This window comes from Pituophis catenifer, unplaced genomic scaffold (assembly GCF_029215685.1).
Source record: "Pituophis catenifer annectens isolate HBS135680 unplaced genomic scaffold, rPitCat1.0.hap2 SCAF_12, whole genome shotgun sequence".
In the NCBI taxonomy this organism is placed as follows: domain Eukaryota; kingdom Metazoa; phylum Chordata; class Lepidosauria; order Squamata; family Colubridae; genus Pituophis; species Pituophis catenifer.
This window is the reverse complement of record NW_027256892.1, coordinates 17,514,593-17,530,349: the sequence shown is the minus strand read 5'-3', so window position 1 is coordinate 17,530,349 and position 15,757 is coordinate 17,514,593. Positions and strand designations below refer to the sequence as shown.

Sequence of the window (15,757 nt, the reverse complement as noted above, 5' to 3'; positions counted from 1 at the left end):
TGGGTGTGGGCACGCGTATGCGCGAACCTCCCCACCCACCCCCCTTCCTGGCACGCGATGGCAAAAAAGGTTAGACATCACTGCCGTAGGTAGATACACCTGGTGGGACCCAGAAGAAGGGCCTTCTTGTTGGTGGCTCACTCTCTCTGGAACTTCATCCCCCCAGAGATTAGATTGGTCCCCACTCTAACACTCTTCTGGAAGGAACTGAAGATGTGGTTCTGCCAGTGGGCCTGGGGAACGCAGAGCGGGATGGATGGAGCCCATTAAATGGCTCGTGTGATAGGTTGTTGCCGGGGTGGGAGGTTATTATATTATTTTATTATGTGATTATACCCTTTTATTAGTTTTATTGTTTTATATATGAGGTTTTTATATTCCTGTAAGCCGCCTTGAGTCACCATGTGCAAATCGGCGGCAAAATAAATTTCCTAAAATAAATAAATAAAGTAAATAGCAGTGTTCCAATATCTCAGGGGCTGCCGCAAAGAAGAGGGAGTCAAGCTATTCTCCAAAGCACCTGAAGGCAGGACAAGAAGCAATGGATGGAAACTAAGCAAGGAGAGAAGCAACTTAGAACTAAGGAGAAATTTCCTGACAGTTAGAACAATTGATCAGTGGAACAACTTGCCTCCAGAACTTGTAAATGCTCCAACACTGGAAGTTTTAAAGAAGATGTTGGATAACCATTTGTCTGAAGTGGTGTAGGGTTTCCTGCCTGGGCAGGGGGTTGGACTAGAAGACCTCCAAGATCCCTTCCAACTCTGTTCTTCTATTCTATTCTAAATAAATAAACCTACTGCAGCCACTGCTAGCTGCAGAAACACAATAATATGCCACAAAACACAATCTTGAGTCTTCTTGTTCAATGATGCAGGTGGCTTTACAGTTAGAGAGGGGAGGAAGGAGGAAGAAACATAAGAATGCAGGAGATTTCAGGTTGAACGACAGGTGAGAAGATAGTCAGCATAAGATCAAGCCTCCTAATATATAAAGAAAGATATGGGGAAAGATATTTGGGTTATGATTAATATACAAAGAAAAAAGATAGCCATATAACTAACTGATTTATATCAAAATGTTGGATTGTATAACATACATTAAGGAAATGTATGTTATAAAATAACTGGGTTTATTATTCTTATAAGAAATGAATGATTCTAATACCACACAATTAATTAATTTGATGATGTGAGGGGTACAACATAGAATAGAAGAGAAAAATTGAATTTAGTTAAGATCAGAGGTGAGAATGAAGGGTAACATTGGTTTTTTTAAAAAAATAGAAGAGAATAAATAGCATGGCAAAAAGGAAGTATAGAAATTGTAAATTTAGTTGAAATAACTAAAAACTTTTTTAAATTTGTGAATTGGCCAAATACTCTGTTCAGAAAAAAATACATTGTATGTTTGTATGTGTGTTTGTGTAAAAATTGTAAATTTAGTTGAAATAACTAAAAACTGTTTAAATTTGTGAATCGGCCAAATACTCTGTTCAGAAAAAAATACATTGTATGTTTGTATGTGTGTTTGTGTAAAAATTGTAAATTTAGTTGAAATAACTAAAAACTGTTTAAATTTGTGAATTGGCCAAATACTCTGTTCAGAAAAAATGCATTGTATGTTTGTATGTGTGTTTGTGTAAAAATTGTAAATTTAGTTGAAATAACTAAAAACTGTTTAAATTTGTGAATCGGCCAAATACTCTGTTCAGAAAAAAATACATTGTATGTTTGTATGTGTGTTTATGGAAAAAATAAAAAAAAACTTTAAAAGAAAAAGATCAAGCTTCCTAGGATGACTCTTACTACCAACAATAGCCACAAAAGAAAATTAGCCAGAAGATCAACCAGGGCAAAAGAGAAACCAGTTTCAGGTCTAGTCCATTCGTCATGAAGAAGTGATGCTTAATGTACGTCATCAGCCACTTGGGGGTATCTAAGCGTGAGTATTGCTATGAGCTCATCCCAACGGCATGTACTCATTGCAGAAACGTAAAACGCCTCCCTCAATAGAAATCCCCAGAGTAACTGAGGGAAAAGGAGGAGACAACCTCAATTAAAATGAAAAGTTAATTGATTCCAGGAAGAGGAAAAAAGAGAAGCTGTTAGAAGCCTGTAGCAGGAAGTCATCTGAAGACCAACCAACTGATCGCGGTGTACATTTCCAAAGTTAACAGTGTAAAATATATATATATAGGGGAAGCACCCACAGAAAAAGACACCAGTCCCCAAGAGTTTAGCCCACAATTCAAATCTCCCAAGGTCACATCAGAGACTTTGTCATTTGCTTTCAGCCTTTCCCTTGCTGCAAATTGTGAAAAGTAAATTACCTGCCATAAAAAAAAAATGACTGTTGGGTGATGATTCTGGTTAATCTTTACCAGAGGTGGCCAAAAGACACATAAAATATGAGAAAGAGATATCCAAACCAGGAAATCTTATTTCTGTCATGAATTTCCTTGTTAAGTTTTGGCTGTAACTGTAGCTAAGCCAAAGTTAGTTTACAGTAGTGGCCAAAATTGTGGAAACCTTTTTGGGAAAAGTGTATTTTTGAGGTTTGATGGCTAATAACACCACTTTTTTTTTTTTTTTTTGAGTTTCAAGATAATCTTATTCCACTGCTGGAATGGCCCAGAACTTAACCCAATTGAAAATCTATGGAGCCGACTAAAGAAACTTGTTAGTCAGAAGCGACCCAGCAATAAAGCCCAGTTAATAGCAATCATTCAATTTTGGTTTCACATGATAACAGCTGCAGAAGTAAAAGACTTGGTTCACTCCATGGGAAGACGTTGTAAGGCCATAATTCATGCTAAAGGTTACCCAACTAAGTATTAACTGACATGGTGATCATTTTTGTATATCTCGTTTTTTCTATGGTGATCATTTTTGTATATCTCGTTTTTTCTACATTTCACTTTTCTTCTTTATACTGGAACTGCTATTCAAATAGCAAATCCTTCATGAAAGTTATTGCATTATATTCTTGATTAAATTATCTTTCCATTGATATATAATTTTATGGTACAACTCCAAAAGAAAGTGGTGTTATTAGCTAGTTTTAGAAAATACACTTTTCCCAAAAGATTTTGGCCACTATTGTATCTAGTACTGTGAAGGTTTAGTTGAGAATAAGCCCTGGACAGATGAAAGAGTGCCTCAAATCCTCATTTTAATTTTGCCTCAATTTAAATAACACTAGTTATTTTATTACTGTTTTCCAAACTAATTTGATAAAACAGATATTAATCCGGCCGATTACTTTCTATTCTTTTGTAATCCTATGCAATCCTAGTTTGCATTAACCGAGGGACAGAATCAAGATCACATACCGCTCTCTAAAGCTGTAGTAAGACCACACTTAGAATACTGCATCCAGGTTTGGTCATTATATTATAAAAGAGATGTAGAGATTTTGGAAAGAATGCAGAAGAGCAACGAAGATGATTAGGGAGCTGGAGGCTGAAACATACGAAGAACAGTTGCAGGAACTGGGTATGTCTAGTCTAGTGAAAAGGACTAGGGGTGACATGATAGTAGTCTTCCAATATTTGAGGGGTTGCCACAGAGAGAAAGGGGTCAACCTATTTTCCAAAGCATCAGAAGTCAAGATAAGAAGCAATGGATGGAAACTAATCAAGAGGAAAACCAACCTAGATCTAAGGAGAAATTTCCTAACAGTGAGAACAATTAACCAAGTGGAACAGCTTGCCTCCAGATGTTTTGGGTGCTCCATCACTAGAGGCTTTCAAGAAGAGACTACACAGTCTGGAATGGTATAAGACCGTGATGGCGAACTGATGGCATGTGTGCCACAGCTGGCACATGGAGCCCTCTCGGTGGGCATGCGAGCTGTTGCCCAGCTCAGCTCCATCGCACATGTGCATGTGCCTCCCGCTGGCCAGCTGATTTTTGGGTCTCTGCCATGCATGCGCGGGGGGTGGGGCGCATGCAGGAGATGCACGCACATGCACGGGGGGGGTCTCGCGTGCATGCAAGAGAGTGGGGACCATGTGTGCATCACACGCAGGGGGCAGGGGGGAGTGCGGGGGGGGTGCAGCGTGCCCTCCCCCTGTCCTGTTTTTGGTTCCAGGAGGCTGAAGGGAGCCCTACTAGGCCCATAACAGGGTAGAGAGGGCCACACACACATGTGTGGGAGGTCATGGGGTCATGTGTGCATGTGCATGGGGTGGGGGGAGTGCAGGGGGGAGTGCATGCATGCGCAGGGGTGGGGGGGATGTCACACGTGCATTGCATTATGGGTGCCGGCATGCATGCATGCTGTCGGCACATGCATGCATGCTTTTGGCACGTGACGACAAAAAGGTTAGCCATCACTGGTATAGGGTCTCCTGCTTGAGTAGGTGGTTGGACTAGAAGACCTCCAAGGTCCCTTCCAACTCTGACATTCTGCTGCTCCTTACAAACTGACGCAGATGACTATATTATTGACTTGGGCGATTGTCAACAGATATAAAACATTTACAGCAATCTGGCCGGTAGAACAGAACAGTTGATCCAATACATAGCCACAGTCCTAAATTTATCCCTGAGAGTCCTTCAATAAAGAATCAAAAACCCGATTTTTTTGCTTCCTGACGAGTGTATCCATGTCCCATCCACTTTGTTCCATGTGCTCTTCAAAAATCTTACGTCTCATTTATTTGCAGTATATCCTGGTCCAGCAGAAGGAGCCAGCAAGTCCCAGTTTCCAGATCTGCACTGGAACCAGTACACAAAGCCCACACCAAATCCTCTTTGTTTAATCTTAAAGCAATGAACTCAACAGAGAAATCCCACGGATTTTAATGGCATTTTATTACCAAGCAAATAAGGAAATTTAACTACAAGTTCTTTTTTTTTTTTTAAACAGTCTAGGAATACTACACTAAAACCAGGGGGATTTAAAAAATGCGGGAAATGACAGCAAACATTCAAATTTTGTGTTTCATTATGTTCTCTCTCCATTGCCCGATTCAAGAAAGATAAAAAGGGTTTGCTAACACGTCATTTTACAAGCCTCTTTATTCCAAAGCTCATCGCTTTCTTTAAAACGATTCTATTTATCCCAGACTGCAACGCTTTTCATCCATAGGTGGTTCCAAAATTCAAACACACAACGTTGCAAAGAACTCAATTGCAGAAAATATGACTTCAATAACAGAGTTGTTAATGCCTGGAATGCAATACCAGACTCTGTGGTCTCATCCCAAAACCCCCAAAACTTTAACCTAAAACTGTCTACTGTTGACCTCACCCAGTGGTGGGATTCAGCCAGTTCGCACCACTTCGGGCGAACCGGTTGTTAACTTTCTGAGCAGTTTGGTGAACTGGTTGTTGGAAGAAATCATTAGGGCAGAGAACCGGTTGTTAAATTATTTGAATCCCACCACTGACCTCACCCCACTCCTAAGAGGTCTGCAAGGGGCGTGCATAAGCGCGCCAACATGCCTCCCGTCCCTGTCCTAATGTTCCCTTTAATTATATTCGTTTTATGTATTCAATTCATGCTTATATATATTATCTAATATGTACTCGACAAAATAAAGAAAGAAAGAAGGCTTAAGCTAAGAGTGATAGCTTTTGCATTATCCAGTGTCTGAGTTAAGAGTTTCATATCTTTCGTTGGTGAGAACTGGAAAACATGTCAATTATATCAGCTGCTTGTTTACATTCTGGGTGTGCATTTGATAGGGAGCAATTCGATTTGAGCTGCACTTTCTCTGGCTGTCCATATGAGGCAGATCAAAAAAAAAAATTAGGTCAGTTTTTCCCCTACCTGCAGCTCTTCAGATGTGATAGGCTAGGCTGCTCCTAGCTGGAGGCAAATTTAAAAATGACTTGTGTGTAGGTAGCTCAACACCATGACGGATGAGAATTTTGGCTCTGGGGAACCTGAATTCAAAACTCTGTTCCACCCATGGCATCTATGGTCCAACTGCTCAGCCTTCCATCCTTCCGAGGTCGGTAAAATGAGAACCCAGATTGTTGGGAGAAATATGCTGACTCTAAAAACTGCTTAAAGAGGGCTATAAAGCACTGTGAAGCTGTATATAAGTCTAAGTGCTATTGCCATTTCTCTCCCTCCCTCCCTCCCTCCCTCCCTTCCCAGTGGTTAGAATGCAGTATTGCCAGTGGTGGGGTTCAAATAATTTAACAACCGGTTCTCTGCCCTAATGATTTCTTCCAACAACCAGTTTACCAAATTGCTCAGAAAGTTAACAACCGGTTCTCCCAAAGTGGTGCGAACTGGCTGAATCCCACCCTTGAGTATTGCAGACTAAATCTGCCCACTGCCAGCAGTTCGATCCTGACCAGCCTAAGGTTGACTCAGCCTTCCATCCTTCCAAGGTTGGTAAAATGAGGACCTAGATGGTTAGGGGGCAATATGCTGACTCTGTACAAGTAGTTGTTGATTTACAACAGTTCATTTAGTGGCCAAAGTTACAATGACTCTTTAAAAAAAGCAATTTATGTCCATTTTTCACCCTTACAACCTTTGTAGCATCCCCATGACCGTGTGATCAAAATCCAGATGCTTTGGCATAACTCATACTTGTGACGGTCGCAGTGTCCCCGAGGTCATTTTTTGCAAACCTTTTGATCACATTTTGCAACCTTTTTGACAAGCAAAATCAATGGAGAAGCCGGGTTCACTTAAGTGTTACTAACTTAACCATTGCAGTGATTCACTTAACAACTGTGGTAAGAAAGGTCATAAAACAGGACAAAACTGTCTCACTTAACAAGAGAAATTTTGGGCTCAATAGTCAAGGACTACCTGTAAACCGCTTAGAGCAGTGTTTCTCAACCTTGGTAGCTTGAAGATGGGTGGACTTCAACTCCCAGAATCCCCCAGGCAGCGCTGTTGGCTGGGGGATTCTGGGAGTTGAAGTCCACCCATCTTCAAGCTACCAAGGTTGAGAAACACTGGCTTAGCGAGAGCTGTAAAGCACTATGAAGCGGTATCTAAGTCTAAGTGCTATTGCTCTCCCAATCTAATCTTGTGTTTTGCAATGTCTGCAACTTTAAGTTAGAATAGAATAGAATAACACATACAAAGATTGTATTTTGTGGCATATTATTGGGTTCTACAGCTAGCAGTGGCTGCAGTAGGTTTATTTATTTAGAGTAGAATAGAATAACAGAGTTGGAAGGGACCTTGGAGGTCTTCTAGTCCAACCCCCTGCTTAAGCAGGAAACTCTACACCACTTCAGACAAATGGTTATCCAACATCTTCTTAAAAACTTCCAGTGTTGGAGCATTCACAACTTCTGGGGGCAAGTTGTTCCACTGATTAATTGTTCTAACTGTCAGGAAATTTCTCCTTAGTTCTAAGTTGCTTCTCTCCTTGATTAGTTTCCACCCATTGCTTCTTGTCCTGCCCTCAGATGCTTGACTCCCTCTTCTTTGGGGCAGCCCCTGAGATATCGGAACACTGCTATCATGTTTCCCCTAGTCCTTCTTTTCATTCAACTAGACATACCCAGTTCCTGCAACCGTTCTTCATGTGTTTTAGCCTCCAGTCCTCTAATCATCTTTGTTGCTCTTCTCTGCAATCTTTCTAGGCTCTCCATATCGTTTTTACATCGTGGCATGGACTTCCACTCCCAGAATTTTACCCAGCATTCCCCCAGGCAGGCAGGCAGGCAGGCAGGCAGGCAGGCAGGCAGGCAGACAGAATTCTGGGAGTGGAAGTCCATGCACCTTAAAGTTACTGAAGTTGAAAACACTGGTCTAATTTCTAGAAGATTGATGGAGAATTTGAATGGAGAAAACCCCCTCTCGTGATGTCTCAGCTCCTGGCCATGCTGTTTGGGGTTGCAGAGAACTGTTATTCAGCAACCACTAAACGACTGTAAGTCTCCTCTTGCAGGAAACAGGAAGACACAACATAGAGAAAACTCCAGTGCAAGAACTCACCATATTTTCAGTAAATACTATGTTGGTTAGCTCCCTCAGTGCCCCAATAGCGTTTCCTCTCCTATCTTCCTGATTAGTATTTTGATGTTGTAAGATGTTCTTCACGGCACAAATCTTCCCTACTTTTAAGTTGGAATCTTTTCATCAATAAAACCCCTTTTTTCATTAAAAGAAAAAGGGGGAATCATTTATCTGGAGAAGGAACACTGGACTGCAGCCAGGCAGAGGTGATTTTGCTTAGGAGGCAAAATACAAAATCCCATCAATAAATATGGAGACACGTTCTTGAGAAGATTATCATTCAAGTTGAAAAAATACTTTTGCAAATTGCAAGAGGCGGAACAGATGTTTTTGAACCCCATTCTTATTTACTGATATTTTATCGTGGTTTATTCCGAATTCTGAAAGTGATAGAGACCCTTAATCTTGCAGATTTCCTACCAACTCCCCGAAATATTGGAAGTGCAAGACTGGCTACAGAACATACTATCACCAATGGTGGACCTGCACGATGGCACAAAAATTCTGCAAGAAAATCAAAACTTGGATAGTAGAAATAACTCAGAACCCAATAGAGGGAAAACAGGAACAATTTCTGTTAGGAATCTCAATAGACAATTATACTAAAGAAATACAGTATCTTATATTGCATATATTGACTGCAGCACGTATTGTATACGCACAATATTGGAAGAAGGAAACACTACCAACGGAAGAGGATTTAATTAAAAAAATTCTAGAATGTGCAGAATTAGATAAATTAACTAAAGAAATTAAGGGGAAAGAAGAATCAAAGTATTATAAGGTTTGGAGTAGATGGTATGAATGGTTGAAACATAAGGAAATAAGTTAAATGAATGAAGAAAGGAGGGGGAAAATGTGTATGATCTTTTGTTAGTAAAGAAGAAATGATATAAAGTAGAAAATGAACGTCAAATAAGTTTATACTTAAATATTTGTAAATATTGATGTATAGAAAGAGCAGACCGCTGTGAATAGCTGAAAAGAAAAGTGATATTTTTCTTTTTTGTGTTACTTTTTATTGTATGTACATGTTTGATTTTTAATGTGTTTTTAATGTGTTTAAAATAAAAAACTTTTTAAAAATAAAAAAAAAAGTCCGTACCACAATTTTTTTTTTCATACTTCCATGGTTAGTTTGACAGTTTCAGTCGGAAAACTTAGCATTAAGGATTCTGAATGGAAATTTGCAAAAAAAAAAAAAAAAATCCAATGCCTAAGGCATCCCTACCAAAGTAGAAATTAATCCTTTTTGATCTTTTGTAAAAGAAGAGAAATTTTGCAAGACTTTTTTTCCATCTTTGCTCATAGTAGCAAGGAGCGTTCCGAGTTGGTTTAGTTTTTCAGCATAAGTCAACTCCCCCGCCCCTCAGATTCAGTTAAGTGAATTGTAAACCTTTCCCCCAAAATAGTGCATTTAAAAACATTCTAACCAGAGTAAATCAATTAATGGTTTTCTGGCTTTAGCAACATCTCAGACATATCCATGTAAACATGCATCCTATAAATCAGGCTGCACAGATATAGAAGCTAATTCCCTCGTTGCATTTGCCAAGATAGACTAAACAAATGATGAAAGCGGTCAGGAATGAAAGAGAAACAAAGGAAAGGATCTGTTTAAAGAGAAAGATTTTATATCCTTTTAAGAAGAGAAAGAAGGAAGACCAGTTCTACACAAAACACGCATAGGTGCAAATCACTTCGATTAAGTTTACTAGCGCAAGTTTCCTTTAGGAACAGGATTCTCTTGATGCTTATTTGGATAGCAAACAAAAGTTGTTGGTAGCAATCCCATAATTATGAGAGGGAATGGACTTTCTCGTATTGGTAAAAAGGTAAGAAAGGTAAGAAGGAAGGGAGGGAGGGAGGGGAAGTAGGGGAAGGAAGGAAGGAAAGAAGGAAGGAGGGAGGGAGGGGAAAGAGAGGAAGGAAGGAAAGAAGGAAGGAAGGAGAGAGGGAGGAAGTGAGAGAGGGAGGGGAAGGAGGGGAAGGAGGGGAAGGAAGGAAGGAAGGAAAGAAGGAAGGAAGATAGCATTTGAACAAATGTCCATGGGAACTTGTTACTACAAGAAAAAGGACTATGTATAACGACTGAACACTATATACAAGGACTATGTATAATGGCTATAGATTTTATAACATTTTAGGAAAAAAGTTCTTGCTTTCCCCATTATTCGTAGAATCAAAGTAACCTTTTTTTTAAATCTGCCATTATTATCTCATGGCATTTCTTAATCTGCCCTGATTTCATGGCAGCCATGTAGAGAAGCGGTCAGAAACGAGAGGAGTTGGGATAACTTTCCACAGGATTTCCAGCCTGCGTAGACAATGTCTAATTCATCAAGAATCCAAAAGATCAGATAAGGAACAACAATCTAATCTAAGAGTTAGGAGATGGCTTTGTGTATCTCAGCAGGTGATAATACCTGACCAACTTTACTGGGCTTGGAAAGGAAACATGCAGTGGTGGGATTCAGCCAGTTCGGGAGAACCGGTTGTTAACTTTCTGAGCAGTTTGGCACACTGGTTGTTGGAAGAAATCATTAGGGCAGAGAACCGGTTGTTAAATTGCCTGAATCCCACCACTGGAAACATGATTCAACCAGTTAGTTCTTGCCTGCATGAGAGAACATTAGGAAGACTCAGCACCCGATCTCTTAGAAGAAGACAACGGTAAACCACTTATCTATGCTGCCTAGCAAACCTCATTGTTCCCCGGAAACAAGTTCTCCCCAACAAACGAAATTAAGACGGTATGAAAAAAATGCGGGTCAACATGAATAGCTAGTACATTTCAAACTACTAGACCAAGCTCTTCCTTTCTTTAAGCCCTGGTGGTGAAGTCCACCAATGCAGAGATTTGTTTTGAGTGCTACATCTCCCAGCCATTTTTTTAATGAACTATTATAATTTTGAAACTAGATTCGCGTTCATTACGGAAAACCTACACTTTTCTTCTAAAGGAAGTCTTTGCTAGCCTCGCCCACCGAGGAGCAAATGCACAACTTCCACTCTACTCCTCCTCCAACTGGAAAGTCTGCTTGCAATGAAACAAGGAACCTTCTGACCTTAGCAAAAGGCAATGGGTTCATTTATGGAGCAACCTCAGAACAACACCAAAGAGGGGGGAGGGGAGAATCCACATCTTGGGGATCTACTTTCAGTGGACTTTTCAGATCAAGTCTATGTCACACTGAATTCAGCTCCTGGTATCTTCATTGTGCATCCATGTTGTTTTTCTTGGAACAAGGAAATGACTTGTTGTGGCATCTTATAGGATGTTTTTTCATCTTCTCCGTTTAGCCTACAGCCTGGGGATTTCAGGGTAACCTCCCATTCCGACATGAACCTAACCAGATTCTGTTAACATTCTGAGCCCAGACCAGTTACTAATTACTAAGAATTTTAAGAGAGTTTTTTTTTTTCAGGATGGGGAAAAAGAAGGTCAACTTTCCATGCCCATCCAATGCCATCCTAGTTTTTGACCATGGAAGAATGTGGCAACTCTTTATTTGAATGCATTGGTGAGAAGGGCTTGCTACCATAAGATTAAATCTTGTTACTCCTTGTTTAGTCTTGTTACTAAACGCACGGATGGTTAAATTTTTGTTTTTCCCAACAAAGAAATAAAGGGAGATTAGTATAGATCTATTTCAATCTATTTAGATAGCTATATACTAGTCTCCCTTTATTTCTTTGTCGGGAAAAACATAAATTTAACACAAAAATAGTTTGTCGCGAAAGCGACTGCCTGCAAAGCAGTAGTGGTTTTCACTTACCTTCGCTACCAGTTCAGGACTGGGAGTGCGCGTGTGGCGCTTCTGCGCATGTGCAGAGTGTCCGTGATGACGTCCAGGCGGGTGGGCGGAGCCTCCCACCACCGCCGCTACCAGTTTGCCTGAACCAGGGCGAACTGGTAGAAACCCACCACTGCTGCGAAGGCTCCCGGTTTGGGGCTGAAAGGCGAAAATGGAAGCAGTATGCTCCATCCCATAATTGGGTAGACCAGGTTGCCCTGATAGAACCGGTCCCACTGGAGAAAAAACACACAGATGGTTGTTTTTCCCCCATCCCAACCAGCTCTAAGTAGCTGGTTGAGCTTCCCTCAAACTTGGGAGTTGGGCGGCATAGAGATTTGATAAATTAAATTAAATTAACTCTCAATGCTTTACAATTCATTTTCATATCAACAGTTGATAATAATCTGCCTCACATGTAAAATGCATCTGTATTACCTCTACCTTTATCCTAATTTAAACCTTCTATCCATGGAACTGCTCCACGCATCAGATGAAGTGAGCCATAGTTCACAGAAGCTTTTTTAATACAATGTTTTAGTCTGAAAAGATGCTGCAAGACTTCTTCTGATTTTTGGCCTTCAACCAAAGGTAACTCCTAATGTCTGAATATAAATCTTGCTTTATTTCCTAAGCATTTAGTTTCATCTTATCTTCCTGCTCGGATAGATTACTGAATGTTGATCATATGACTAAGAGAAACCAAAGTATAAAGACATTTCACTTCCCAGTCCAACCCAGAATCTTGAGATCTTCTGGTGGTTTCTCATCCAAGTACTAATCTGATCCAATCAAAACAGATCCTTAAAACGTATTTATGACAACCTTCCTGCCAGAGAGATAAGACCTCAATTCCTATAATGTTCAGTCAATAGATCAGAGAAGAACGGACAGCAGTATCACCAAAGATGCTGAAGAAAGATCCAAACTGCATCCTAAACCCTTTGTAATATCATCAACTTGATATACACTTAGTCTGCCCCATCCTGAAGAGTCAAGGCAATCCATAAATTAGTTAATTTACCCTACCCTTGGCCAGTAAAAATCATGCTTTTTTTTTTTTAAAGGAAAATGTCTTACATCACTCCCAGCAGAAGACAAATGGACTTCCATTTTGGCAAATCCCTAAGAAGAGGAAACTCAAAGCTGAGGTTTAACTACCCCAATACATAGGATTATATCTGTTTTGAAACAGGCTGTTATTGTTTGTTGCCAAGTCGTGTCCGACCCATCGTGACCCCATGGACAACGTTCCTCCAGGCCTTCCTGTCCTCTACCATCCTCTGGAGTCCATTTAAGCTTCAGTGACTCCATCCAGCCACCTCATTCTCTGCCATCCCCTTCTTCTTCTTTGAAACAGGTACAACAATCCTAAAATCTTTCTCCACTGATGGGTTAAAACAGGAATGAGAAGGTGAAATATCACATTTACAGTGTGGGAAGAAAAAGGTTCTGTATTTCCTAACACAGGGGTCCTCAACATTGGCAATTTTAAGACTTGTGGACTTCAACTCCCAGAATTCTGGGAGTTGGAAGTCCACAAATCTTAAAGTTGCCCAGGTTAGGGACCTCTGCCTTAACAGGAAGTCTAAATGATCTGAAGACAATATTCACCTCTTCAAGGTCAAACCAATCCTACCCTTAAATGAAACATCTCTGGAAATATCCAAGAAGTAGGCACTGCTTCGTGCCGCTCATACTGCAATATATTGGAAGTCTAATTTCCAACACAAATTCCAGAGCAAAACATTATTTTCAGTTTCAGGATGATTTTTTTTTTTTTTTTTTGGCCTTCTGCTGCAGAGACTTTAACCACCAACCCATCATCACCACCGTCATCGTTGCTCAACTTCAGAGTATTTTAGGTCACTGTGAATACTTTCACTTCATTCTACACAGGAAACCTTGAGAAACGCACTGGTAGCATAGTTCCCACCCCTGAGTTCTGCTTCAGCAAATGTAAGCCACCACTATGCTTCCAGAAATCTATCATTCATATACTGCAGTCAATTCAATTTTCCTACCTTTCTTTTCAAAGAATCTGCTGTCAATCTATCAGATGATGGCCCATGCTTCAAAGTAATGAATATTGGATTTGTAAGTCAAGAGTCTTTTGCTTTATCCTTAAATGCATTTAGTTGGCCATATATTATTTTTTTATTTTTGTGTGCATGTTACTTGTCCCTTTATAAATTTTAGTTGTGTGTGTCTGTCTATATCTATCTATCTATCTATCTATCTATCTATCTATCTATCTATCTATCTATCTATCCATCCATCCATCCATCCATTCAGTGGTGGGATTCAAATAATTTAACAACCGGTTCTCTGCCCTAATTATTTCTTCCAACAACCAGTTCACCAAACTGCTCAGAAAGTTAACAACCGGTTCTCCCGAAGTGGTGCGAACTGGCTGAATCCCACCACTGTATCTATCTATCTATCTATCTATCTATCTATCTATCTATCTATCTATCTATCTATCCACATACACACACACACACATAAAATTTATAAAGGGATAAGTAACACACACACAAAGATAAAAAAAAATAATATATGGCCAACTAAATCCATTTAAGGATAATGCAAAAGACTCTTCTATATTTCTAGTTTTGTATCTTGGTCTATTTTATCTCTCTTTTTCGTTTTTAACATGACAGGTGGGTCTCGACTTACGATCGCAACTGAGCCCCAAATTTCTGTTGCTAACCGAGACAGCTGTTAAGTGAGTCCCTGCCCCAATTTTACAACCTTTCTTGCCATTGTCGTTAAGCGAATCACTGCAGATTTTCCCTTTAGTAACACAGCTGTTAAGTGAATTTGGCTTCCCCATTGATTTTCCTGGTCAGAAAGTGACTCCAGGACACTCGCCGTAAACTTGAGTCGGGAGCCAAGCCTCTGAATTTTGATCACATGAAGATGGGGAAGCCGCACCGATCGAAAGTGTGACAAACCCTGAAGTCACTTTTTTCCAGTCCTGTGGTCCCTTTGAACGGTCGCTAAACGAAACCATTGTAAGTCGAGGACTATCTGTTTTAGCTGTTTTTCATTCCTCCTCTTCCTCTGCTGGCCTAAGACCATCACAGGGGATCTGATTCTGATCTGATCTGCTGCCCTTTTCCATTTTGCTACCTTTCTCCTCCCAAGAATCTGAGGCCATCTTTCACCTTTGCACACCTTTCTGCCCTAGAAGACTAGTTTTGAACACCTGAACAGCTCTACTTCCCGGATCAAGTTTCCTCTTCTTTTATTTTTATTTTTTCCCCTTCCCTCTTTTCTCTTCCACCCAAAGCCTAAATCTCTCTGGAACGAAGCCCCTCCAAACGCCAAAATGGGAGACCCAGCCTGCTGGAGACCCCCTGAGATTTCCCCCAGGCTCAGAATCCCTTATCCGAGGACCCCCTTCGCAGCCCAACAAAGAGACGGCAGGGAAAACAACCAAACAAACCAACAACAAAAAACTTGGCCAGGATCCATCACCACTCCGGAATCGCCGGCTTCGCTTTCCAAACTCTTTTAAGGAGATCGCTGCTCCATTGTTTTTTTAAAAATAATATTTTTTTTTAAAAAATCCCGATTATTTTTTTTAAAGCCCCCTTTGGCCCCCACCCCCACCCCGACCCCCCCAAAAAAAGAAATAACCAGGAAGTAAAGCGCTCACCTCGGTCTTGCTGCTGTATTTCAGGCCGGAGACCTTCGTTTTGGCCCCCGAAGGTGGGCGATAAATATTCATCTTTCTTTCGGGATTAGGAAGAGGCAGCCTTCATGGATCGATTAATCGCTTTCCGGAGACGGGGGGGGCAAAGGACGGCGGGGGGGTGGGTGGGATGGGGTGGGGGAGGTGAGTGATGATGAGGGACGGGAGAGTCCAAAATCCCAAAAAGGAAAAGAAAGAAAGAAAAAAAAGAAGAAGGAAAAAATCGAACTGCAGACGACGGGCGCAAAGTTCTCTCCAACTTTTGTCTCGCTTCCAGAGACGCAAAGCTCTACAAAGCCAAGGGGGAAAACCC

The 15,757-nt window shown here is 40.7% G+C and overlaps 1 protein-coding gene across 1 annotated transcript in view; it reads right to left on the bottom strand.

Moving 5' to 3' along the window:
- ST14 (ST14 transmembrane serine protease matriptase) overlaps window positions 1-15,480 on the bottom strand; it is a 54,190-nt gene extending 38,710 nt beyond the window's left edge. The window contains exon 1 of the mRNA XM_070952261.1: window positions 15,409-15,480. Within this exon, the coding sequence (XP_070808362.1) occupies window positions 15,409-15,480 (72 nt within the window). The remainder of the gene's footprint in view (window positions 1-15,408) is intronic.
- Window positions 15,481-15,757: the final 277 nt, after the last annotated feature.